The sequence below is a fragment of the Photinus pyralis genome, unplaced genomic scaffold (genome assembly GCF_008802855.1).
Source record: "Photinus pyralis isolate 1611_PpyrPB1 unplaced genomic scaffold, Ppyr1.3 Ppyr1.4_LG5, whole genome shotgun sequence".
NCBI lineage: Eukaryota > Metazoa > Arthropoda > Insecta > Coleoptera > Lampyridae > Photinus > Photinus pyralis.
In genome coordinates, this window is record NW_022170596.1 from 18,532,028 (window position 1) to 18,558,957 (window position 26,930).

Sequence of the window (26,930 nt, forward strand, 5' to 3'; positions counted from 1 at the left end):
CTATTTGAATATTCTCGCTTACGTTTCCCGCGAGAATCGGTCACTCGGGGGGCCACTCCGAGTGCACTAAGATCGTGATCGTCATGTAGGACACCTACGTTGTGTAATAACTGGGTTCTCAGCAGGCACTGAGGGCGTTTTATGGGTAAGGAACACCAAAAGCAATAGTTGATTAAGTTTATATTGAAGCTAATACCAAAACGGTGCCCCTGCAGAGGGTCTTAAGTGGTTCTATACTACTCCGGCATTTACCTTACGAATTAGGAAAACCTAATTCGGAGTAGTCCTATAATGAACAACATCCAATGTATAGCACTTTTGAGCCCTCTCGAAACCGGGGTAACTATACTACAAACACGCTATGAGTAACCAAAATGGGATCGAGCCATTCCCCAGGTATTACAACACATACATTGGACAAAACTAAGAGATGTCAAATATACCTCCCCGGGCGGGAGGAGTACCCAGGCCCAGTGGGGTCCCTGTAGTCATGGGCTAAAGTTGTTGGGTTCGGAACGAGTGAAAATGTTAGTGTTAGGTTCACCAAGGCCGTATAAACTCGAATAGCTCGATCCCCTCTAAACAAGCACACTTCCCTCTTGATTACTCACAGTCCCAAATAAGCAAATATAATGAAATGCAATGGAATAATCGAGAGTGACTAAAAAGCACAATACACAAATCTGTACACATGGAAGTATGTACAGCACAGATACAGCCCTACCGACAATGAAACATGATTGCCAATACCAACATAGGTTACAAAGGTACAAGTAATTGAATGCAGTAAGTACATAAGTAAAGGGTTACAGTCTGCATTCAAGTTACACACATTTATAGATTAATTGAATAAAGCAAATACCTCACCTAATATAACAAAGCAAAAGTACACAGCAATGATTAAGGTATAACAAAATATTTCAAGACAAACCGTAGGTACTTTACACTTCAGCCGCTTACAAGACAAAGACCATGAACACACATGTTAAATCCTATTTATTTGACCAACCCCAGCCACGCGGTAATTTGATCTGCTAATACCCCTAAACCACCCCAAAATCGCCCATTCCCTGCATTTCACGCATTTCTAAGAAAAAAGTGGACTGCAGGTGTTTGAAATTGTAAACACATGTCGTCTTTCAAGAAATTCCATCCGTCTCATCTTCGCTCTCTTTCCCTTTTCTGTAATCCCACCAGATTTCTGTTGGCAGCTTGTGTAACCTACATGATGTATAGGGTGCTTCGTATCGACAATCATATTCACAGGACGTTGTTAAGGTTGGGGCAGCTCACATTTTTTCCAATAAATTAGGCCTCGCTGTGGGTAAATGCTACATATGCATCAATTAATTGCTTTATCGGTGGGGTGTACAAAGACGTTCTGCTTATAGCAGCCACGGTTTCGTTACTTTCTTCCTTTTTGGCATACAGCCGTCAGCTATTTTTCTCATGGTGGTGTCGTCTAAGGTTTTTGGACGCTCGCATCCTACACAAAAAGTACCTAAACGCACTAAAGTTTCTTTACTTTTGTATAATTGATGAGCATCTACTACAGAGGTTTGGCATTGAAGCCTTCAAAAGCACTATGTCTTGTTTTAATAGCAAATTTGCATGTTCCAATGCATTTACCCGTTGCACTTCCTGCAGCAAAAGAGCTCGTTGCGGAACGTCCGTTTGGCGAAGGTACCGTCTTAATAAATCATCACTGTCCATATATCTACTATTTAATATATTCAATAATTGATTGTGTGCAAGCATCAAAGTTTCCCTTTCAGTTTTCAGTTTCGTGATCTAAAAAATGTTATATTCACCGCGGTATAAATTGGCCTAAATATGTACCTACTTTTACATTTTTCTTCTCCTTTAACGCGACGTATTTCGTACATAGTTTTTCGAGCAGTGATTCGTATAGTTGTAACTTTTTAGATAAGTCGGAAGTGTTTTGGATAATATCTTCATTCTCTTTGCAAAGTCGCTTCACTTCCTTGTCCTTAGAAGACAAAAGTCGTAGTAAATTGTCGTGGTTGTTTAACAGTTCTTCGTATCTGTAAAAGTGTAAATGGACTGTACTGCCAGAACGAGTTAAAGTTAGTATCCAGATTACTTATATTGGAGATTAACCACGCTCATGGTGGAATACGTCGTACTGAAATCCGTATGGGAACGCGAGGAGTTTTGCTCGTATTTCTGGTGAAGAAGATCTGAAGATTTGATAACGTTACATTCTGTATTGTTTAGAAAATTAAAATGATTTCTCTACTTAGAAGTTGCTTGTTTTCTTTTCTTGCTTCGTTTAATTGTGTCAACATGCTGAAATTTTTTATACCATCAACTTGTAACTGCCTCAACAGTTGCTTATCTTCGAAGTCCGATTCCGTAACACTTAATTCTAAATTTTGAACCATATGTTTTATGCCTTCCAATCTTATTTTGATTTCGGATTTAGGTTTCTGAATTGGTATCCTCTTCATAAAAACAGTATTCTCGGAACTATTGCAGTCGAGTATATTAACCATAATTACATATTTATCGCGAATGCAAATTTAAAAAGGCGCAATCTATAAATTTGCTTCTTTTTCCCATTTCCCAAACACAAACGTATGTCAGATTGTTTGACACAAGAGTTCCGTGATAGGGTCACTATTTTTACCACTCGCACGTTAATTAAGGGAGGTATTGCAGATTGAGAATAAACCCTCACTTATTTTTTGACGGAAATACTCGTATACGTTTTGCAGCACCAGTAATCCAAATCAAACAAAATCTCGATTATGCCGGTCTGTCTGTTGGTCCGTCTGTACTCTCATTTCCGGGTAAACGGCTGAACCGATTGGAAGCAAATTTGGATTACAAGACATCAAAGAGAAAGCTTTTGGGCAGAATCGCGCATGCGTGTGTCAGCACGCACTGACCCTTGCCTTGCGGAAAGTGAATGGTTCTTTATTTCTACGTATAATCTGAAAATTAAAACCTGATGCTTTGATTTGATCATCTCAAATAAATATTTGTGTAAATTGGATTGCTTGAATATATTAATGAAAATAATATCGTTGCAACTCTATTTTTGTTGACATTCGGTTATCATATTAAAAATTAAAAATGCATATAAATTAAAATTTCAAGCGTACCAAATCTAATTATACATCTATTTGTAATTAATCCACTACGGTATCAATGAACTCACAATTCAACTTCACAATGAATGAGGAAAAATCACCAAAATCTTCTGTTTGAGTTCGCTTATTCAAAAAAAATATACAAATTTGTTCACGGAATAAACTTCCGTGGGTCGATCTCTTCAGGAATATTAAATTGACTTTGAGTACAATTTTTTTTTACAAAGTTGAAATCTTCTCCAGATTGCAGTCGATTTTCTCCTTGTAAAGGTAGCGGCAATTCGGAAAATTTGATGGCGGAACGTCTTGTGTAATGCAATTGAACCTTTTGTATTGTCTGGTAAAGTTGACTGCTCGTTGAAAATGAATTTTGGAAAACAGTTGACTACCCAAATCAGGAACAAACTAGGCTCAAACACGCGCAAAACTGAAATAAAATAGCTGTCACTTCCTATATAACAGGCAGAGACTTGCTATTATAACTAGACTGCGCGTAACGTATCTAAGGTGTTGTCGACACAGTATGCAACACACAATGCACCGCGGGGCAAAAATCGCTGAGATGATATGCAATATAATGGAAATAAGCTGTTATTTTAGATGTTCCGTTCATTAATCATTCTCGTGATTAGCTCGAATTAGTGAACAGATAAATTTCTGTTGAGAATAAACCAATAAACTTAGGTTAGCTTGTGCCTATCAACATGTACTCTGTCGATAAGTTTTTAAATAATATGCTGATTTTCAACGGATAAAAGTTTAAAGGGCCAATGGATCAGAGCCATTCGAAGAGAAAAATTTACTCCCACCATAGTGCATTTGCGGGGAATGAAGCCGATTTTAGAAAGGTACCTACGAAGGTGTTTAACAATAATGCAATACCGAGCGTTTTCGACATTCCCATTCACTTAAAATAACGTAGAACTATTATTCGACATCCTTTACCAGCAAGACAACGGCAATACCTATTTGCCTATTAGGTATAGACGTAACTAAGTACTTACTGGTACTAAGTATATTTCAGGTTTTGTTACAAGAAAAATAGCTAAGTCTGTTAAATGTTCCATATGTGCAGATGCGATATCCGCATCAGAGAGTCATTCAAAGCTTTTAACTAGAAAAAATCGTGGAGGATTGTTGCACGTATCAAGCGATGCATTAAAAATTTGCCAAATTGCTGAAAATGTGTTCAGGTTTTTCATTCAATCCACACCACACCGCGTTGTAAACAAAATGGTTATCAGCAGTCTAAGAAAAATAAATAACAGTTACAGCCCATTTGGGTTTTTGGATAGGCATATATTGAATCAAAATCCGCTAAATAATCATATCTTACTACTTACATTTAGTTTTAAGAGTATATTTTCCGATACGTGTTCACCACCAAAATACACATATAAATCAAATTAGGACTAGAGTAAGGCAGTTATATACCAATTTAGTTCAAATAAAATACCAATAAATTCGATTAAAACAGTTAACAGCTATATGTTATCTTTTTTTGCTACTAAAATTTACAATCAACATGGCTAAAGCAAGCCGCAGAACGTACGTCTGCCCCGCGATGAACAGTTGGTTGCCTATCCTATCTTGACAACAGGCGTTTATAGTACAATCTACGTTACGCGCGGTCTAGTTATAACAAGTCTCTGATAACAGGCGATCAAAAATGAGTTGCTGTCGAGTCGCCTTTGGAAGTTCAAGCTAAGAACGATTTCCCATGGAAACAAAAATTCCAAAGGTGACTCGACAGCAACTCATTTTTGATCGCATAGTATACATACAAACATGGCGACCTCACCCGGTACGTGCGTTTTGTTGTTTTATTTGTCTTGCCTTGCTTTTGAATTAATACCTATAGCTCTTCTTCCAGGTTTTTTCATATAAAAACGCCGTTGTTAACATCGAATTGACGCATATGTAGTTTTTGCAACGCTGCTGTTATGCTTAATAACGTTCTGTCGTACCATGGTTCTACCGGTATCAAACCGCTGTACATGGCATTCTGTTTGTGAGCATCCTTTTACAACTAGACGCGCTGTATACCTACCGGTCTATTTGTCCGTTGTTACGCGAAAAACCCATTTGCTCTTTATCTCCTTCGTGTCTTGCGGGTAAACCATATATATATTCTCTTATATATATGGGGTAAACTGACAAATTGCCAAGTGCTATTGTCGTGGAGAGACAGAGAGAGTTTAAATTATTGACACTATATTTTTAGTCCATAGTTTAATATAGACGACTCGTAGGACCCGAAAAATTTAATACATAAATTGGCCGTATTTACGGTATCTGATGCTCACAATATTATTATTGGAAAATTTTTAGCGTGAATCATTAATCGCGCACTTTCCACAACGATTCTGTTCTCACGCTCCGCAATTCCATTTTGTTCAGGGTAGGTACCTATACGACATTATTTTCCAAAAAGTTAAAAAAGAAGCTCTTTCACTGTAACTTCAGTTGCCCTGCACTTTTCTAGAAAGACGCGCAAACATTTTGCATTTTTGGCACTAAATAAAAACACACGCGACGATACCTGGGGTAGTCATTCTTAAAACATACAAATGGCCACGCGCGGACTTTTCTTGCATTGGCCAGCAAACATCAGCATGTATAGGTAATTGAACCACATTCAGTTGGTCTTTTTTGTCTTACTTTAAAGTTCGTTCTTTGATATTTTTCTTCGCAAAATTTTTCTGCGGCAGTTTTTGGCTCCTTAACTGGCATTTGAAAACCGTACAAACAGCAGTACTCAAGATTTTTAAAATGAAAAATTCTCATTCTAATCTTAAAAGTACGTTTATCTACGTATTGGCTCGTTGGTCTAGGGGTATGATTCTCGCTTTGGGTGCGAGAGGTCCCGGGTTCAAATCCCGGACGAGCCCTGTTTTTTTTTTCGTTTGATTATAAAATAATAGTTTGTTCTAAATTAAAATTCAATAAATTACTTTTGAGACTAATTTAATATTCAGGGCGAGTTCGTCATTAATTCACGAAGTCAAGATAAACTGCACGAATGTTAGTTCATTATTACCTCAGAGTAAGAAATAAACTCTGAGATTATTACTATCCCCATGAATAATAATTAATCACATTCTTTATTCAATACTATCAGTTATTGAAAACGCACATTCACCAACTGAAAACTGTATTTCTTGCAACAATTGAAACACTTTTTTCGTTAGCAAGAAACATACAATAAACCTTTCTTCCCGTTTGCCATTTCTTAATAATTGTACAAACAGTGGTTTAGTTAACGATATAGTGAAATGTTAATGATTAATGACCGAATGATAGTGAACAAGAAATTAGGGCGGGGATGGGAACTATGGAGATCAACTGCTTAAAAATGTAAAATGTCACTGTACTGCAAATGTATTGTAAGGAGGTAAAAATTCTGCAATACAATGTTCTGCAACTGTAATTTTCTCCTTTTATTGGAGATAAAGCGCCTTATCATCCAACACGAAATATGATACCTAAAACCATTGAATTTATAAAATTCAATGCCTTCATATGCTAGCGAAAGAACAGCAATCGACAGATGTATGGCTAGGTTTTCTCACACTTGTATACAAATAATAAAATTATTTATTACTATGAACAATTTTTCGTTAATTCAACACAAGATACATTTACGAAAGCGCTATAAACAATTTTTTGATTGCAATTTAAAATATAAAAAAACTTAAATAAATTGATAAAATTTTATGTCATTGTTCCAAATACTGGATTATGCCTACATATACTCGGACCATATTCTTCATATGCAGCCTTGGTATGACACACTTGGTAGAATTCGGGCTAAAAATATAACATTTAGATATTATACCCCTTTTTCCCTTGTACTTACAGTAGAAGCAAGCATGCTACCTCCAAACCACACTGCAAAACGTTGCATATGATGCGAAATTACTTGAACATCGATCGGCTTTGGCTAAAAAAAATATTGCAAACATGAACTGTAAAAAACATATTTTTACCTTGATCCGACCACCGCCTAAATTTTCGCTAAGCTTCAGTCTAGCATCTACAGTACGCTTAATATCCCTTTGTAACCTCCTACCGAAATCCCTGAACATTGTCGAGCCCCCCGAGAGCACAATATTATTATATAGGGGTCTTCTCACGTCGATGGGGCAATTTTGAATAACATCATCTACAATCTCAGACAACGGTGTCGTAAAATCCGGATTCGAAAATTCGGGATGGAAAAATATCTCCGGTCCCAGAAACCTCTCGTACCCCACGTCTACAGTGAAAGGTTGCTTGGTTACAGAGTTTATCGCATCGTATTTCTTGATCCACTTGTTAGGGTCGGAGTCGTACTTCGCGAATTCCTTCGCAATATCGGGACAGATGTAGCAATTACGTTCCTTTATGGCCTTTGCGGTCTCCAAGGATTGCTCGGGTGGAATGCCAATTTCGCGTTCCCTTAGTAACGACTGAATAAAATATGTAATATTGCGACCCGCAATTGGAATGTGTTTAATACAGCTTCCTATAACATACCCTTCTGCCTAAAATTAAAGAGTGAGTCGGCTGAAGTGGGCCTGTGTGAAGTTAGCGACCAGTTTCCGGCAACCAAGGTGCTGAAAACATCCACAATGGCATATCAGTTGATAGTGTAAAAACTTTAATTTATGAATATCTTAAAAACCATATCGGAAGAACATCCTTACAAAGAAAAAAGGGAAGATATGGATGAGACATATCTAGCCGTATGACCAAAACTTCAACTATCTCCAGAACAGGCTATTGAAGGAGGGTATTTGTATTTTCACTCGCTTAAGAGAGGGAAAATTTCAGAATGACCCTATATTTCCTTAGTTAAAAGAGATACACAAAAAGTCGTATACAACAGTTTTTAGAATAAGGACATACGTAATCTCATTTTTTGTAATGGAACGTTTTAAAATTTCTTGAATCACCTTAATTTTTTTGAATTTTTTTTAATCACTTGGCCCTTTTTTCAATGTCATTCATAGTGTATTATATTTGTGAATATAGAATTTAATATGCTATCTTTTTAGATTAAAATCTACATGATGTTCCATTAAAAAAATAAGGTTAGGTGTGATAACTTTTTTACCTGACCCTGTATACTTATTCTGAAAACGGTACATTATTTCACAATCATTATAAAGAACTTTGGTATGAAGCATTTTGCTGTATCTCTTTAAACTAAGAAAATATAGTCATTTTTTGATTCTTCCCCACATTTCTGAAGCGACTGAAAATGTTCAAATTTTTATTTTCATTTTATCATTTTTGGACCTTACACATACAGACGCCTGTACTTCTTTTTTATGGTACCAACAATTACGAAAATACACTATAAGTGTCAAAAATGGGACACCCTGTAGGTACACATTCTAATCTATAACGATGTTGACAAATTGTTCATATGGTTTAAGATGAATGAATGCTTTCTTTCTTTTCAATATTAAAATGTGATCAATTAAAAAAAATTAAATAAATTTAACAGCGGCATTCATTTTTTAAAATTACATTGTTCTTAATAACAATTTTCTTTAAAAGTTGCGCCTACCAAGTACCAAGGGCAGGTTAAATCCACCTCTGACCAACATTTCAACATCAAAAACAGAACAGTCCTAACCTTAAAAAACGAAACAATCTCTGAAACCGTTTTTTTACTGGTTTTTTTGCGTAATACTATGGATTTTACGCTTTTAGTACCTAAATGTGAAATAGATATAAACTGAAAGTTTTGCACTTTTGTTTTATCTATAAGCCTGTTGAGATAAAATTGTAGTATTAACTGCTTTTTTGTGCTTAATTTTTATTAATCAAAACATATTTCAGTTCAAGGTAGTTGCGTAAGTCAAGAAAAAAATGCACCTTGTATAATTTTAAACTTTTTAGTGTGATATTCCATCTTAAATAATTGTAATTATATTCAGGGGTTGATGGTACACCAAATTATTATAGACTGTACGGTATGGCCGATATAATAGCCACTTTTTAAACTTAATCCTTCTATTATAAATCAACCATCACTGCACATTCAGATGTTTTCTACATATTGGCCATTGGAAATTGACTGCTAACTTCACACAGGTATCAGGTAACTGAAAAGAAATTGACTTACCACTGGAATCACATGAGTTACGCCGTCTCCACTGTCAACAACAATACCAGTTAATGTGCGATCCTCGATGGACCGAGAAGCCCAACTAGCAGCTAATGCGAGTACGGCTTGAACGGCAATATATAATCCGGGAACATTAAACGACTCGAACATTATTTCGGCAGTGTATTCACGATTCTCAGGTGTATTTAAGGGTGGTTCGGTTAGGAGGAAGTAATGATCTTCAGGCTCCGCTCGTAAATACTTAAAAATGCAATGCTCCAAAAAGCGTTCCATTAAATCCCAATCTTCGACTAGCCCATGCCGTACCGGGTACTAACAGACGATTAGTCGACCACATGCTCCACTTGCCACACTTACCTTAACCGCATATCCGGTTGCATCGAACGCTTCATCGCCGATGTAGAAGTCGAGATCTTCTACACCCTTAGTTAATCTACGACTAGATTGATCGCCAACTTTGGCGGTCTCCTTTATTGCTATTGCCGACGGTATGATAAACTGGGGCTCCTTATTTGCGGCGAAACCTAACTTTGTGTACCTAAAAACCGTTAATAATGAAATTGTTTACTGGGCCACTGCAGAGAGAGGTTAGTTGCGGTACCCACCCGGTTCCCACGTCAATGACACAAGCAGGTAGCCGCCCTTCCATTATCGAAACTTGCGGAAAACGACGAAAATTTAAATGAAAAGTTGAGGGAAATTAATACAATTAATAAAATTACATTTATTTTCCACACCCAACGAATTTGTCATACCAACACCACACCTACCAGAGAGATACTAAATTTAAGACGTTGCCACATTTATCACTTGATTCAGAATATTCGGATTGTTCAAATGGTATTCCTGCTTTTTTTCAAAATTCGCTCCGAGGACCGAGGGCGATTAGCAAAAGGTAGGTACTGGCTTTTCAGAATACTAATTACAGATATTTAAAAAAGTTAAACATGTTCATGAGTAGGCTCAGCAAAATTCGAAATAAAAAGATGGGCTCGTCCGGGATTTGAACCCGGGACCTCTCGCACCCTAAGCGAAAATCATACCCCTAGACCAACGAGCCATTGCTAGTGTTTTTGAATTTTATTGTATTACTAGTAAAAAATTATAAAATATTAAATAAAGATTAAATTTAATAAATGATTTATTCATTTAAAAAAAAACATTTCTACAATAAGCGGATTCATCAAGTTATCCTGTAATGTGGTTACCTGGGAACACATGATACATTAAACAGAAAGACTGAATGACTCCTACTGGTAGATACACCTCTTGTTCATGTGGCTATATTCTCACTTCCAAAGTTCCAAAATCAGGAACACTTTGAAGATTACTTTCTCCAGAAACCTTTCTATTAAAGTTCTATATGCCTCACATTGGCACATGTGAAAGGTGTTTCTTCTTCCTGTCCAAACCCCCCACACAAAGGGTATGTATATTGAAGTCCCATTATTGTGCTGAAGTGCAGGTATTGACAGTGCGCCCCCATTCCTATATACTGAGTTAAACGTCCTTGGTTTCAACAGATCTTTCGCCCTCCCTTTAGCTAGACGTGTCGGTTGGGCTTGGGGATCTTATAAAAGGCAACTCTCGACCTTCCTAATCGGTGGGCCATTCCGTTAGCCTTAACAGCAGAATTCGTGCGTTATTAAGATATTATTTTCCACATTAAGCTGGCTGAGGTTTCAGATGCAGTCATCCATCCGTCAAGCCAGTGTTCACTTTTTGCGCGCCCGGCACTTTTTGCTTCCTGATTGTAAAAACACGATTACAGCTCGATTTCGAATACCGTTACCGACGCCAATTTTCTCCCCCGTTTCGTTTCGAAAAATGCCTGTTCCCCGCATTTGCGCAGAACCTCAAAACCAAGATTTCATGGTTATTGTATACAGGGTGGTGCACGGTAAGTAGGAACATAGGGATTTAACATGGGAAATTAGTTTTTTGCAATATCCTGCCCTCCTGTACATTTTACAAGAAAAACTGTAGAGTTTAAAGTTGTTCAGAATGAAAAGGTGCATACAAAACTGTTTTTACATGTTTTATTAAGCTTTTGGTATACCCGCAAATTTAAAAATAAATTTCAACATTTCTGTTATTAGTAGCAATAGCCATGACTTTTGTTGTTTTTCTGTAAAATGTACAGGAGGGCAGGATTTTGCATAAAACTAATTTCCCATGTTAAATCCCTATGTTCCTACTTACCGTGCACCACCCTGTATACACAGCGATTCGTATTATACTGCTATTCTTTCAACTGTGATGTGTGTTGCCTAACCCACAGGGTATGTTACAACTATATCATCCCTATAAGCCTTTCAATCGTCCTTTCTATTTTCTTTTAGACGAAATGAAGTTATGCTTATACGATTTTGCCTGGTCGTATGACTCGCGTCCAATGAATATCACTTTTAACTTTCTCCATAATACATTAGGTAATACTGGCGCTTAATTAGAAGTGTGTACAATTTGGATTTAATCCCAAAGATGTAATGTTTGGAATTTTTTAATCGCCTATTTAATTTTTGTCTGATATGCTATCTGGTAATCTCTAATCCTACCAGCTCGCTTTCCAATCTAGAGCTTTTCTTTTTTAGGTCTGAGAAGAGAATAATAGACCCTGGAAAGTGTGCGACATAGGATGGAAAAGTACCTAATGCAACAGTGCTACAATGTTCTGGAAAGGGTTTATGCTGTAGGAAAGGAAAGGGCAAAACAATTATGGAAAGCCCAGGAATGGGCATTTGCTAAAAAAAGAACTGAACTGCCAATATCATTCACCACATTCTCAACCGTATTTCAAATGGAATTTGTAGGTATAATGCTCAGTCCTAGGGCCTAGTAAAGTTCTCAGTGAAAATATTGAGACCAATAAGAATAAGGATTGAGTGATAACTTAGAGGAAATTTCTCTCTATGGTGATAGCTACCTTTCAGGCCACTGCACAAAGCTATGCTTGCTTGGGGGCATACTTTCAGGCCACTGTAAATTAAACAGATGTGATTGGTCGAAACACCCTCCTGCCGAGGATGCAAAACAGGCGAGGAAATCGCTCACCAGAGTCCATGTTGGGGGAACATCGCTAATATTAGGGCCGCTCACCCTGCAGGTGTTCTCTAGTTTGCATCAAGCATGGGGTGGCTTGTGTGATGCTGGGGGTAGACAACTCTAATCATGGAAGTCCAGTGGGTAGCTCTACGTGCATGTGGATGTTAAGTTCACCCTCCACTTGAAATCCCGATAGTTACATTACCGTTGTCATCGAAACAGTGCTTTAACGAAGGTATACTCTTCGGCAAAGTTGAAATATAATACCTTTCCAGCAAGACTGTTCAAAATGGACCTGTCACCGAACAACTTTAACCCTACTTTTAATCGTCCAAATAAAGTTACACCACTTGATAACCCACAAAATAGTGTTGATAGGGTATTGGCTCCCATTAAAAAGGTGGCCCACAAATAACTACGGTCACATTAAGTTAAGGTCAAGGGGTGATATCATTGTTCGTACAATAGAAACTTTGTGAATAAATTTATGGGTGCAAATTGGAGGTTACGCTTACGTCATTTGCGATGTTGACAAAATCCACATATCGTAGTTAAAAATAAAACTATTCCCCGTTAAAATTTCCTTGATGTTCAGTTCATATCGATAATATGTGTCTACATTTCACTGTTTTATAACAGAGGAAACTGAAAATATGTAAAATAGAAAAAATAACGGCACTTATTGGCAGAGTAATTAACCAATCTCATTGACAAGCTGCGTAATGACATGCGCACGCGGCAGTTTAGCCACCGATTTTCCAAGTTGCAGTGCAAGCCTCGCCATCTCTTATTTCTTAAAACAGACGTTGCCATTTGTGTACGCCCTCACAGGACATTCCCGGAGTTAGGGGTAAGTTTTTAAATGCGATTATTTTAAAATTAGCGACGTTTTACGTACACCACAAGTTCTCCAAGTAAATTGCAACCGAAAAATGTTAATTTAACGGCGTCCTCGTTTAATTAAGTGCGCGAACAAGTGATAATTCGCCGTTATGCCTCGCACAGCCTATACCTGTCGTTCACCTCCATATTGATGACAGCGCCGACCGTGCTAATTTCTCGAAATTTTTGTTGAAATGCCCCCTACATCTAACTTCGTTAAGTAAAAACGGTCTTTAAATTACACGAATGGACCAAAATTATGAAAACAATATTCGCCGACGAAACCTTTCGAAAAAAGGTCACATTTTTATGGCTTTGTTTGATAAAATGGCGTCGTATTCATCGAAAAGAATCGTCAAGATCAGTTCACGGTTATTCGTGCCGTTTAACGAAAAATCGGCGTTCACGCCGCACGCGATCTGCGTTTGGTTTTTGTTACTTAAAAAAATAACCCGCCGTCTAATCCTAATCGTGGAAATGTGTTTTTGTGCATCTACAAGGTCGCGCAAAATTAAATGGCAAATGGATTTTTTAAAAGAAAGTTTGAGCTGTTGCAAAATGTACGCGTAGAAAGTCGTTAGGAATATGACTTCCCATCCGATTTTAATGTTTAAAAGTGAGTGGTCAATTATCAGCGAAACAGGAAATTTCATATCTCTACAATCCACCAAATACCTACTTCAGTACAAATTGAGATTCCTAATTCCAACATTTTCTTCGAAAATGTCTAACACATATAAAGCTACTGCTACTGCTAGATCACCTGCAGCCGACCAATCTACCTGCCTCGTTTTTGTATCCTCGTAAATTTATTTGTCAGAATAGAAGCGGTTAATCGAATTGGATAGATTGATTCACAAGGTTTTTTTTACAATTTCTAGCTGGCTACTATTGTCAGTATTACCCAATGACTCGGCTAATTTAGTAAATTATGTATCGGATAATTGTTTTGAATAGTAATGGTAGAAAAGTTGAAAATGCCATGACTACAATAAATTCAGCGTGAAATAAAATCGTAGGAGATAATGGATTCCACAACCTTGGGCTAACTATCGGCACCTTTGATGATTGAACTAGGTATATAAAAAGCTGTGTGCATGTAGTGTACAGTTAGCGTTAAAAGTAATGTGTCTCATATATGTCAAATGAAATCAAATAAGTATAGGGTGTTCCCTCAGAAGTGCCCCCAACTTGATGAATTCCTCTTATCATTAGTCAAATTTGTCATTACGGGATGCAGTCACAGTAGTCCCTAATATCTACTTCAGATGTGTAAATTTAGTGTAACTATACAGGGTATCTCAGATAAAAATAACCGAGGAAATAACTATATGGGGATTTTAGAAACGAGAAGTGGTTAAATGGGAAAAAAGTTGAGGAAAAAGTATCGAAATTAAAAATATCTACAGGGATTTCAAAGTGTTGGAAAAAACTGGATTTTTCAAAAAATTGTAATATCGTCCCCGTCCCGTAAACAAATTTAATTGTAATTTGGTGTATTAGATTAGCAACTACGGCTATCGAATGGCGTTAACGAATATCTAAGCCTTCTAGTTTTTTTTCCTACCATAGCCAATTTTTACAGTCCTCGAAATAGCCTGCTACTTTTATAAAGTTATGCATGTGATCATAATAAATTCAGAATTATTGTCCCAAATTTGAGGGTGGCCTTTGAGTTCTCGGAAACCTTAAGAGATACACAGTCGGTTAAATGGGGTTAACGTTGCGCACTTGGGGGCTGAATCTAACTCTGCTTACTACCAGTGTAAAATTTAAAAAAAATGGGCGTTTTATTAAAAAAACTAAAAAAATATTTTTATCTCAAAACTGGCCATTTTTATAAAAATACACCATTGAAATTTATATTTAAAAAACTTTTAATATTTTGAATAACTTTTATCTTAGTCGAGATATGAAGGGGGCGTGAAATTGACAAATTTTCAAAATTAGCTTATAACTCAAAAATAGGATAGGCTGTGAGAACTTTGATTATAGCATCGTGAGTTTTACATAAAACACACAGTGTAATTTTAAAAATTAAATTAAAAAAATGTAAGGTTTCAAAAATGGAAATGTGTAGAAAATATTGCAAATATATCTGGACAAAACTGAAAATCGTTAGAAAGATATTCTAGACATTTTCAAAATTTTGTCCAGATATATTTGCAATATATTTCCTAAATTATCTACACGTTTCCATTTTTGAAACCTTAAATGTTTAAATTGAACTAGCAGCTTGGCAGATTTTTTAAAATGTTTTTTTTTTCAAAACAATTTTTCTTTTAATTATTGCGAGTACCGACTACTTACACAAAATTCTTTTTGAGCAGGTTGAAACATGACAACAGCACAATATGCACAAGATCCCATCAAACTAGAGGGTGTAGATTCATCCGAAAATGTAACAGAAATTCAGTCATACCTCGAAGGTTTTCAGAAAGAGATCGAGAACACTGATGGAACGATTCAGCAGGTCACAAGTAACATTTGCCAAATTTTTTTGATATTGTATTATAATTGTCGGTACATTTCAGCTCTTCAGACCGATGGCGAAGAAGTCGACGCAGAAGGCGGTACCTACTTCGTCGATCAGGCGGGCCACTATTACTATCAGGCGAAGGGCCAAGTGCCTTCCGTTATGACCGTGGTGTCCTCGATCAACGATGGCGAGGAGGGCGAGGAATTTATTATTAATCAAGAAAACGATGAAGAAGGCGACGATGGGGAAGAAGTGAGATTGGGTCGTTTGTCTGAGCCGTATTTTATTTCTCGTTCCTATTTCAGGCCATACCCGAAGATGCACCCAATCATATTTTGATCAATTCTGGTAACGCCTACCAAAAGGTTACTGTCGTTCCTGCTGATACGAATACGGGGGAACTCAGTTACGTTTTAATCGTACAAAATCCTGACGACATAAAAGAAGATGATCAGACTGATGGGGATCAAGATATGACCGGTAGGTATGTTGCTTCAAAAGCAAAAGTTTGAGCAATATTTTGGGCAAAACGGCCCTATTGAATAACTGGTGTACAAATTTTGAGAAATTGATTTACTTTCCCACTCATGACTGATTTGTTGAAAAATGGGTCTTTACAATCATAAAATTCATAACCGAGTGCGGATCCTAAGCAATAGGTCTACAAAACAAAGAACAATCTATAGTACATTCAGTAAAAGTTAGTGAGAAAGAATTATGCCCCCCCCCCACCTCCCCCAAACTCTTTGGGCTCACCTAATTGCCCTTCCATAACTGAAAACTAGCAATTTTGTGGATTTTTGTTGGATTATCTGGTTAGCATCATCTCAATCAGTACGGTAAGAGATAGAAATTTAGTTCAATGGCAGAAAAGTTGCGTACTCAAAGGTCTAAGAAGATAGCGTGTAGAAATCCCCGAAAAAATGTTTGGTTTTTGAAATATTTTGAAAAAATCGTCATTTTCATCCTTACAATTTTTTTTTTTGTGGCGTTAATATTTGATCTAGAGCAAAACCAATGACAGCAACTGTCAATAGTTGTTAACGTGGAGTTGTTAATTATTTAATCCCACGTTTTGTCTTTGCGGAACTATCATCAACTTCATTCCAGTACGGCCCTGATATTCCAATGTCATATTCTTAAAGGAGTTATTATTCTGAATTCGGTGATGTTTAATTGTTGTTTACCTACCCTTTTTTTCGGGTTTATTTAAACAAATTCCTATTATGGACCTGTGGATTGTGTCTTATTTTGGTTGAGACTGCAGTGTATCTCAGCTGTTTTTAAAGATAGAGACTTGCGGGTTTCGTGACTTTGTGGCACTTATTTATGAAACTATTTATACCACAAACAGAATCAAGCTAGCTTAGCTACGTTTCTTTCTGACATACAGGGCGAAAACGAAAAGTTTGACTTTTTTGGGATGTTATTATCGTATCGTACTACTCATGTAAGATAGAAAAAAGGCAAAAACATTTGATATATTTTTACATAGAATGCAGTAGCGTAACCAACAGAAATTTTGTAGGAAAGTTTCTGATACTTAACCTAAGTTGCTATTTTTTAAACGCAACACCCTGTATATTTTAACGCCAATTTGTTGCATTCATTGATGTATCACAATTTATTTTTTTAAATTTTAGCCATGAAAACTTATTTTTTTTTTACTGTTTTTAAATAACAGGCGATCAAAAATGAGTGGCGGTCGAGACGTCTTTGGAAGTTCAATTTCCCATGTAAACAAAAGTTCCAATGTGAGTCCACATTTTTGATCGCATAGTAGTAGGCCATGGATTCATGGAAATTTTGTTTTGCTTATTGCATCCATTGTAATTAAGGCGGTTGATATCAGTGAATAAGATTCGCTGACGGTAGAAACATGTTTTCAAAATTTTGAAAAATATAATATATATAAAGGGTGAGCATAAATTATTGAACACATTTCATAGGTGAATAGAAAACTAACAAACTGCAGGTGTGGGTCTATTTTTGTTACAAACGATAGTGTAGGTGTCAGCGTTTGTAATGACCTTCAACAAACAGTTGGTTCTATGGTAGGGGTAACAGAGTGACATTGGATTGACCGCAACAGGCCGAGTCCCTGACCCCCTTGGTCCCCTGATATTACACCACTCGATTTCTTTTTTTGGAGATTCGTCAATGAAGTTACGTAATATTGACCGACTAAAAAGAAGAATAGAAGCCATAATTCAGGACATCACTCCAGAAATGAGTGCAACAAGAGGTGTGCATGTGGAAATTTGTTGGAAGTTGTTACGTGTTGTAAAGAACACTATTTGAGATTGCCTTTTCAATAAATCAAGATTCATGTAAGTACACAAATCTGTTATTTTTGTATTCTCCTATGAAATGCGCTTAATAATTTATGCTCACCCTGTATAAGATATATCAATGTAACCAGGAAAATGAATACAAAAAATTGACCTTAAAATTTACAGGGTGTTGCGTTTAAAAAATACCAACTTTGAGTCAAAGGCAATTTTTACCTTTTTTCTATCTTGCAGGAGTAGTGAGATACAGCATCCCAAAAAGTCAAACTTTTCGTTTTCACCCTGTATCTTGGTAACACAGCTGTTTTAGAGATACATTGCAGTCTCAACCAAAATAGGACACTGTACAGGGTGGCCAAATAAGAATACGAGGTACTGTATCTGGGAACCTGTCCATCGTAGAGGCTTGCGGTAAAAAAATTTATTACAAAAACGACCACGAGCAAAACCTGGAAAATATTTTTAAGTTTCTGAAATGACCACTAGGGGGCGTAACTGCAATCTGGAATCTAAAAAAGTGATGTTTCTGTGAATTCCGCTATGTTAACCTAACAAAAAAATGTCCGGTCTTTGAAGTTGACGATAATCTGAACAATTTTTGTTTGACAATTTTTCCTGTATCTCTAGAAATGAAGTGGTGGGGGGGTATTCAAAGGTTTCCGTAAGGAACACCCTGTATCTTAGGAACGACTGAGCCGATTTTAACAAACTCGGGTTAATTGAAAAGAGTTATTCTTCGACTACAAATATTATAATATTTTAAGTTTTGTTAGTTTCACATATCGCCGCTTGAGGGCTTTTTTCGACATTCCGACAGAAATGGTTAATTTTCCCAAAAAAATTAAATGCGTTGGTTTGATTTTTTTTCATGAAAAAGTAGCTAAATGATGCCTAAACAATCTCGCGAAAACCGCATCTCGATGTCTTGTTCCTAACCTAAAATTTAGGCCAAAGAAAATTTTATACCCCCAAATTTTTTTAAGCTTAATTTTTCCGAAATTATTTTTATTATATAATTTGTGGCCCTAAGGTGGATCGATTTAAAAAAGGAAGCTTTTAATGCCACCGTAAATGATATCGAGATGCTGTTTTCGCGAGTTTGTTTTAGGCATCATTTAGCTACTTTTTCAAAAAAAAAAAATCGAACCAATGCATTTAATTTTTTTGAGAAAATCAACCATTTCTGTCGGAATGTCGAAAAAAGTCCTCAAGCGGTGATATGTGAAACTAACAAAACTTCAAATAGTATAATATTTGTAGCCGAAGAATAGCCCTTTTGAACTAACCCGAGGTTGTTTAAATCGGCTCAGCCCTTTCGAAGATACAGAGTGTTCTTTACGGAAACCTTTGAATACCCCCCGCCACTTCATTTTTACAGATACAGGAAAAATTGTTCAGATTATCGTCAACTTCAAACACCGGACATTTTTTTGTTAGGTTAATATAGCGGAATTCACAGAAACATCACTTTCTTAGATTTCCAGTAAAGTCACTAGATATAGAAAGTACCGCAATCATCCGCCATTTTTGGGCAAATTTGCTGCCAACTTAAAAAAATTGACAAATAAAATCTGAATAGCTGTAATTTTTTTATAACCTAACTTCATAGTACTGTCATGTTTTATAAAAATATATACAGATATCTCCAAACAGGTGGAACAATCCCTAACATTAAAGTTACTAGAATCCGTAACTTCCGCCAGTTTTGGGCAAAAATCATGCGTTCTCTCTCTAACACACGAGCCCAATGGATTGCGGTACTTTCTATATTTAGTAACTTTAATTTCCAGTAAAGTCAAATTCAAAAGTTGTTTCCCAGTTGGTGTGGTCTTACAGCTAAATCCTCTATAACGGCGGCGTTATGTTGAGTGTAATTGCAATAAATTATTTTCTCTCCCAGTATACGATTTTGATGAAAATGAAGACGGACCTCCGGTTGACTCTGAAGCGGAAGATGATAAGTCTAAGATTGTCAAAATCTTTCATAGGAAATCGCAAGTCGTTACACAAGCCCACATGTGTAATTACTGCAACTATACTAGTCCGAAACGGTATCTGCTATCTCGCCACATGAAATCTCACTCTGAAGAACGGCCACACAAATGTAGCGTATGCGAAAGAGGATTTAAAACATTGGCGTCCTTACAAAACCACGTCAATACTCACACCGGTACCAAGCCTCACGGTTGCAAATATTGCGAGGCAGCTTTCACGACATCCGGCGAACTTGTACGCCACGTTCGGTATAGGCACACGCACGAGAAGCCTCACAAATGTAACGAGTGCGATTATGCCAGTGTTGAGCTGTCGAAACTCAAGCGACACATACGATGCCACACGGGTGAAAGACCGTACCAGGTAAGTGCCACACCGTTGCGTTTAAATCAGAGTTGACCATCATTTTTAGTGCCCACATTGTACTTACGCCAGTCCCGATACGTTTAAACTAAAACGCCACCTGCGAATTCACACCGGAGAAAAACCATACGAATGCGACATCTGCAAAGTGCGATTTACTCAGTCTAATAGCTTAAAGGCTCACAAATTGACGCATAACAGTGAGTATACTATAATCGGGAGATCTTTTACTATATATGCTTTCGTTGACAGTTGGAGAAAAACCGATTTTTCAATGTGAGCTATGTCCTACGACGTGCGGTCGTAAAACCGACTTACGGATCCACGTACAGAAACTTCACACATCGGATAAACCGTTGAAGTGTAAACGGTGTGGTAAAACGTTCCCGGATCGTTACAGTTTTAAGGTGAGTATACAGGATGTCCCAGATCGGGTGGGATTGCATGAGTAACTTTCTTATTATTAAAGATAGAGAATTTATTCAAAATGTCAAATAGGTTTGAGGTAAATAAAAAAAAACTAAAATTGGTCATTTTCTTTAATGTCTTATATCATCGAAAGTATAAGAGATATAAAAAAAGGTTTGTATAAAAGTTACTCTTTGATACGTCTAATTTGGAATTGATGTCAAAAAAAATTCAAGATGGCTACCTTTGATTAACTGTTACCAACTTCGTAAGTTAAATAGGCGCCATATTGGATTTTTAGATTATTTGATAATTTTTTAATTTTCTTTTCAACTAAGATTGAAAATAAGATACCAGTTATATCAACGGTTTTTATATTTTAATCAAGTAGTCTGTGATGAATAAAAAAAAAAACAAAACAAAATCTATTCGAGGCAACAAAACAATGAAAATAATTACATCAGATGTTTAAAATATCAGGGGCGCACTCATGGGAAGGGGGTTGGGACGTTACAGCTCCCTCTAAAATTTTTATAAGTAGCCCTATAAACATTTTCACTTTTATGTCACTTATTGAGTATCCTATTATCCATACTTACATACCTACAAAATGGTGGTATAACTACAAACTATCCCCTCAAAAAAATGTCATGCCATTATCCAGTTAAACACATTTCAAGACACTTCGCTTTAGTTTACACTCCATTGATGCATTATCCCAGGTCACATTTTGTAGGTGGTTTATCCGTTAAGAATATCGAAACTAACTGCAGTTTTACCAGTCCAAGTATATGGACAGATGAGTCATATTTTTCTAACTGCGGAGTGTTCAAATCGACATAATGAACATTACTCGTCACAGGAAAATCTACATGTAGTTTCACGCCGAAATTAAGTAAGGTTTTAAATTAATGTATTTTATGATATAATGCGAGATCATGTAATTGGACCGGTAATCTTCGATGGAACTTTAACTGCTCACCATTATTTACAAATTCTCCAATAAACTTCCTTAAAGGATTTTCTAGACAACGTATGTTTCGCAGAAAGGGTTGGTTTATGGTACCTACCAACAATAAATTAAGCTGGTTGCCCAGGTCACAATTCACGAATTGTGTAGGTACATTGTACCGGGTGACCCAATAAGACTGTTCCTCCGCCATATCTCGGGAACCGTTCGTCGTATGACTTAGTGGTAAAAAAAATTATTGGGTAAATCGGTTATGAAGAATCGCGGGAAATATTTTCAAGTTCTAAAAATGACCACCAGAGGGCGTAACTGCCATCTTAAATTTTAAAATTGCATTTTCTTTAATTTTCGCATGATAAACTAAACATTCTTTTTTCACATTTTTAAAGAGAACCAGTTTATCTATCATTTTCGTAAAAACAAAAACTCGGATATTTCAAAAACAAAAATGGTGTGGGGCGTTCAATTGTTTTTGCAATAACCTGCTTTAACTTCTTAACCATTTGACCGATTGTAACAAATTTGGTATCGTTGAAAAGAGCCTTCCTTGGGAAACAAGAATCAACTAAATTTTAGAAAAGATTACAAATTCAAAAAACTGCACTTTCTGAATGTAAACACAGCAGAATAATTTACAAATTACGGCTGTTATTATTTTATAATGCATTGCGTTACATTTGTTTAATTTTTCAAGGCCTACCTAAAAGTGTAGGGTCCTTTTCCAAACAATCTTTCGCGCCATCGACAAATACCTGGAATACTTCAAATAAGATACAATTTAAGCATTTTTATTATTCAATTAATCTCATTTTCCCAATATTTGAGGTTAGGAACGAGATTTTGAAAAACGGTGTTCATTGGCCTATTTGGGTGTTATTTGGCTACTTTTTCATAAAGAAAAAGTCATATCATTCCATTTTAGGATTTTGGATCATAGTATCAAAACTAGCCCCTTGGCGGAGAAGGATTCAACTAAATTAACTATATTTTGGTTGATTCTTGTTTCCCAAGGAATGCTCTTTTCAACGATACCAAATTTGTTACAATCGGTCAAACGGTTAAGCAGTTAGAGCAGGTTATCACAAAAACAATTGAACGCCCCACGCCATCTTTGTTTTTGAAATAACTGAGTTTTTGTTTTTACGAAAATGATAGATAAACTGGTTCTCTTTAAAAATGTGAAAAAAGAATGTAGTTATGCGAAATTTAAAGAAAAAGCAATTTTAAAATTTAAGATCCAGCGATTCTTCATGACCGATTTACCCAATAATTTTTTTCCCCCTAAGTTATATGACGAACGATTCTCGAAATATGGCTGAGGAACAGTCTTGGGTCACCCGGTACATTAAAGAATAAAGTATATGGAAGTAGCTAAAACTATAATGATAATAAGAATAATTTCTTTGTTTTGTTACCTCGAATAGATTTTGTTTTGTTTTTTTTTAAATTCGTCACAGCCTACTTGATTAAAATATAAAAACCGTTGATATAAACTGGTATCTTATTTTCAATCTTATGCTATGATAGCTTGTGACGGTTTTTTTAAATTAAGTAGTTTTTTTATTTTATTTTTGTTATATTTTTTCTACTTATTATATATAGTCTACGAGTAGTAGAGCTTCGGTGAGACGATTATACAATCTACATTTGTATTTTATAATTTTTGGTAATCCAATAGGTTGGATAAGTAGATAAGGCTGCAAAGATTAATTCCTGAGATCGAGCAAGAATATAATGAACTGGTTTACCTCTAAAGGTCTTGAACGAGCCGAAGTGTAGATGCCATGCGGTTGAATAATCCGCCCACGTGTGAAAATTAACGCTGATCCAATAATAGCACAACCAATTGCCAACTAATAATTACAGCGTAAATAGGAGCCTTTATTCTTACGTAATCCTCAAATGATGAGAATTTTAAATAAGAATTCAGCTAACCACAAGTCAATCTTTCTCAAACAGAGAGATTGAGATTGATTACGGGATTCCTTTAATCAATCTCAATCATTCTCAGGTGACCAAATACTTAAACTTCAAAGATTCCCAACTTTGAATTGTAGGACAAGGAGAAAACATACATAGAAGGGGATCAGCTGGGATAACAATTTAAATGTGAACACTGCGATTAAAGGTGAAATCACGGAGTGAAAAACAAGCGCAAAGAAAAATTAGAACGCTAAACGCTGAAATACAATCCCAAAAAAACTACGTAATTCTTAACCAAATAGCAGTGTATACGGTTTCAAAAAAAAACGTCACAAGCTCGTTGAAAAGAGAATTAAAAAATCTATCAAATCTAAAAATCCAATATGGCGCCTTGTTAACTTTAGAAAGTAGGTAAATGTTTTTCAAAAGTAGCCATCTTGAATTTTTTTAACATCAATTCTAAATAAAGAGTATCAAAGACAGTAACTTTTATATAAAACTTTTTTTTATATCTCTTATATTTTCGATGATATAAGACATTAAAGGAAATTACCAATTTTAGTTTTTCTGAATTTACGTCGAACCTATTCCACATTTTGAATTTCGACAAGGAAATTTTAAATAAGCATCTAAAACTGCAAAACATTGTCCAATGCTCTTTCTTTAATAATAAGAAAGTTACCCATGCAATCCCACGTGATCTGGGGCACACTGTATATATAAAATTAAAAGAAAAGCATCTAACAAAATCTCTAAAAGGAAAACCAAACACGGAAATACATATTCAAATGATACAAACTAACCCTAACCTCACATACACGATGGCCCAACCTTATTGAAGGTGTTGATGCCAAAATACCCTCTGCGTGATGTACTTTTACACAACAATACTCAGATAAATGATAACAATAAAAGGGAGTAAAAAAAATTTTAAACCTCTTCAAACACATCCTAATTCGCATTTATTTACTTTAAAAAAATAACTATCATGGCAACATTCTTAAACAAGTTGAGTGCCATTATTTTTCTACTACTTCAGTTTGATGCTTAAAGGCCGTTTTATAAACTCTGTCGCCCGCGTTCGCGCTGGCAGTTCATAGAATTGACCAATGGAAAAAGAGTACCCATTTGGCGTGTCAAAGTCAAACTCTGGATACTCTTTTTCCATTGGTCAATTACAGGAACTGCTGCTATACTTTAACATTATACAATGTCAATTATCATTTCTTCTCAACTATGTATCTCTCTATGACCTATCACTTACGCTCGCTCGTCGCGTTTTTTAAAACTTCGACTTATTTTAGCTTCACAATAAATCGCACGAAGGAGAAAAATGCTACAAGTGCGATCTGTGTCCGTACGCCTCGATCTCGGCGCGACACCTCGAGTCGCACATGCTGATTCATACCGATCAGAAGCCTTACTCGTGCGACCAGTGCGATCAGTGTTTCCGCCAGAAGCAGCTGCTGAAGCGACACCAGAACTTGTATCACAATCCCCATTATACGCCGCCTCCGCCACGGGAAAAGACGCACGAGTGTCCGGAATGCGGACGCGCTTTTCGACACAAAGGTAACCTGATCAGGCACATGGCGGTTCACGATCCGGATTCGGCGGTCGAGGAACGACAGTTGGCCTTGAAATTGGGCCGACAGAAGAAAGTACAAATTATCGACGGGCAACCTGTAAGTAGGGTAGATGTCAGCGTCTTAATTTTACCGTGACTTTAGGTGGAGGTCATGTCGAACATGGAAGGGTCCGAAGACGAAGATGGTGACGATATTATGGCCGTAGAGGGTTCTGATGGTCAACAGTACGTTGTCTTGGAGGTCATACAGCTTGCAGATGGTGACGACCAGACAATGGTTGGCGACAATCCATCTGGCTTATTAACCAGTAGCATTCTCGCAGATTCAGGTATGTCTCGTGCATTTTCTTGGGGCATTAACATCATCAGTTCTTGTAGATCTTAACGAGGAGGTTATTAAGGCTTTACAATCGGCACGAAGAGAAGGTCGACTAGAGGAGGATAAAATTACTGCCGTTAAGGATATGGAAAACTGTTTCGGATTTGATGTATGTTAATTTTTTTTTTTTTGTAAAATCTTACCCGTTAACATTTTAGGACGAAGATGATGATGATAACGATGAATCAAAAATAGACGAGGGAAGCGAAACTATCACGTTGCTAGGAGGAATAGAATAATGTATTTATAATAATAATTACTATTAGTTTGTTGTTTTTAATATTGTAAGATTTTTGGACGGTTTTTAATTTGTAGGTTAGGTGTATTTATACATTATGAATCCGATTTTTATTTCTTATTTTTTAGTGTACAAAGGAATGTAAATTGTATAACAACAGTTTTGTACATACTATAGTTATGACTGGAAATATTTTTTTCCAATAAATTTAATAAAAGTACCTAGTATTAGTACCGTTGTCAAGCTTCTGTTTTCTTCTTGATGTCTCCATACTCAAACTAGTTGTTAGCGCACTTGTTATGTCACGCACCTCCCTAAATCACTAACAAGGTGGAATATTAAAAAACCATGATCTGCAAGCACATAGTTGAGAGTGAAACAAAGACTTGTCCTCCAGTGGCAACCTGACTGCCTGAGCAGTGAACTCCCTACCCGGCTCATCTCCAGGGAGGAACTCGCGCCTGACAAGCGGGAGACGGCCTACACAAACGATAGTATGTAATGTCTAGGCTAGCATTACAATAAAGGTGCTCATGCTAGTGAAACGGCATCTGGTAGCATTGAAAACTGATGTTGACTGACCTAACCCAAGGTGTCTAGAAAGTTTTGAAACTAGCAGAGATAGTTGCAAAAATGGGAGAATGTAAAAGGCCCTAGGAGGATGCGGAAAAAGTAAAAGCTCCACCTAAAAGGTTTTGGAAACCTTTAAATATTATGGGAAAATTCCAAAAAAGGCGTTTAGAAAGATTTCCAGTCCCCCTCGTGTCGTTTATAAAGTTTTCGCGTGCTTGCTTTGTAAAGTACCTACCAAAAAAAAACTATGGAATTAAGGTCACAGAAAGCTCTTACAGGAATTTAGGAGTGCGCGAGACTAGAATTTTAATTGTTGTGGAAAGTTAAGCCGTTAAGGACTCTGAAAAGCATTTAACAATCTTTCAGATACTGATCCTTAGGCCTCTGAGCACCTTCTAAACCCCATACCGAAGGTCCATTCTAGTTAAGTGATCAGCTATACAACCTAATAGACATACCCTAAGGCTCTTTCAGGCACCAAAAAAGTTTCGTCTTAGTGCTTATAGTGACATTCTCAGAGTAAGGTGATCTGATAAAGTTTTGAACAAAGATTAGAAAC

At 36.5% G+C, this 26,930-nt stretch overlaps 3 protein-coding genes and 2 non-coding genes across 7 annotated transcripts; 2 read left to right on the forward strand and 3 right to left on the reverse strand.

Moving 5' to 3' along the window:
• Window positions 1–1,521: 1,521 nt before the first annotated feature.
• On the reverse strand, window positions 1,522–2,618 carry LOC116170605. Its single transcript, XM_031487110.1, has 4 exons — window positions 2,261–2,618; window positions 2,105–2,201; window positions 1,844–2,045; window positions 1,522–1,791 (listed from the first exon to the last, which is right to left on the reverse strand). The coding sequence occupies exons 1-4, from the start codon at window positions 2,514–2,516 to the stop codon at window positions 1,522–1,524; spliced, it is 825 nt and encodes a 274-aa protein (XP_031342970.1). The 5' UTR covers window positions 2,517–2,618.
• A 3,317-nt stretch (window positions 2,619–5,935) lies between these two features.
• On the forward strand, window positions 5,936–6,007 carry Trnap-ugg. The gene has a single exon. It is a non-coding gene; the product is annotated as a tRNA-Pro (tRNA).
• Window positions 6,008–6,695: 688 nt separating this feature from the next.
• On the reverse strand, window positions 6,696–10,027 carry LOC116172053 (actin-related protein 3). Its single transcript, XM_031489160.1, has 6 exons — window positions 9,843–10,027; window positions 9,595–9,775; window positions 9,235–9,549; window positions 7,106–7,642; window positions 6,976–7,059; window positions 6,696–6,926 (listed from the first exon to the last, which is right to left on the reverse strand). The coding sequence occupies exons 1-6, from the start codon at window positions 9,884–9,886 to the stop codon at window positions 6,831–6,833; spliced, it is 1,257 nt and encodes a 418-aa protein (XP_031345020.1). The 5' UTR covers window positions 9,887–10,027; the 3' UTR covers window positions 6,696–6,830.
• Window positions 10,028–10,225: 198 nt separating this feature from the next.
• On the reverse strand, window positions 10,226–10,297 carry Trnap-agg. Its single transcript has one exon. It is a non-coding gene; the product is annotated as a tRNA-Pro (tRNA).
• A 2,707-nt stretch (window positions 10,298–13,004) lies between these two features.
• LOC116172045 (transcriptional repressor CTCF-like) lies at window positions 13,005–26,041 on the forward strand. Of its 3 annotated transcripts, none has more exons than XM_031489144.1 (11): window positions 13,005–13,132; window positions 15,495–15,644; window positions 15,699–15,895; window positions 15,949–16,123; window positions 19,835–20,292; window positions 20,342–20,492; window positions 20,545–20,699; window positions 24,898–25,278; window positions 25,324–25,510; window positions 25,560–25,669; window positions 25,719–26,041. In XM_031489144.1, exons 2-11 carry the CDS (start codon window positions 15,503–15,505, stop codon window positions 25,797–25,799), a joined length of 2,037 nt encoding a protein of 678 aa, XP_031345004.1. In that variant the 5' UTR covers window positions 13,005–13,132; window positions 15,495–15,502; the 3' UTR covers window positions 25,800–26,041. The 3 variants fall into 3 exon arrangements, with proteins under 3 accessions (XP_031345004.1, XP_031345005.1, XP_031345006.1); XM_031489145.1 differs by lacking the exon at window positions 13,005–13,132 and adding an exon at window positions 13,537–13,780; XM_031489146.1 differs by lacking the exon at window positions 13,005–13,132 and adding an exon at window positions 13,859–14,241.
• The last annotated feature ends 889 nt before the right edge of the window (window positions 26,042–26,930 follow it).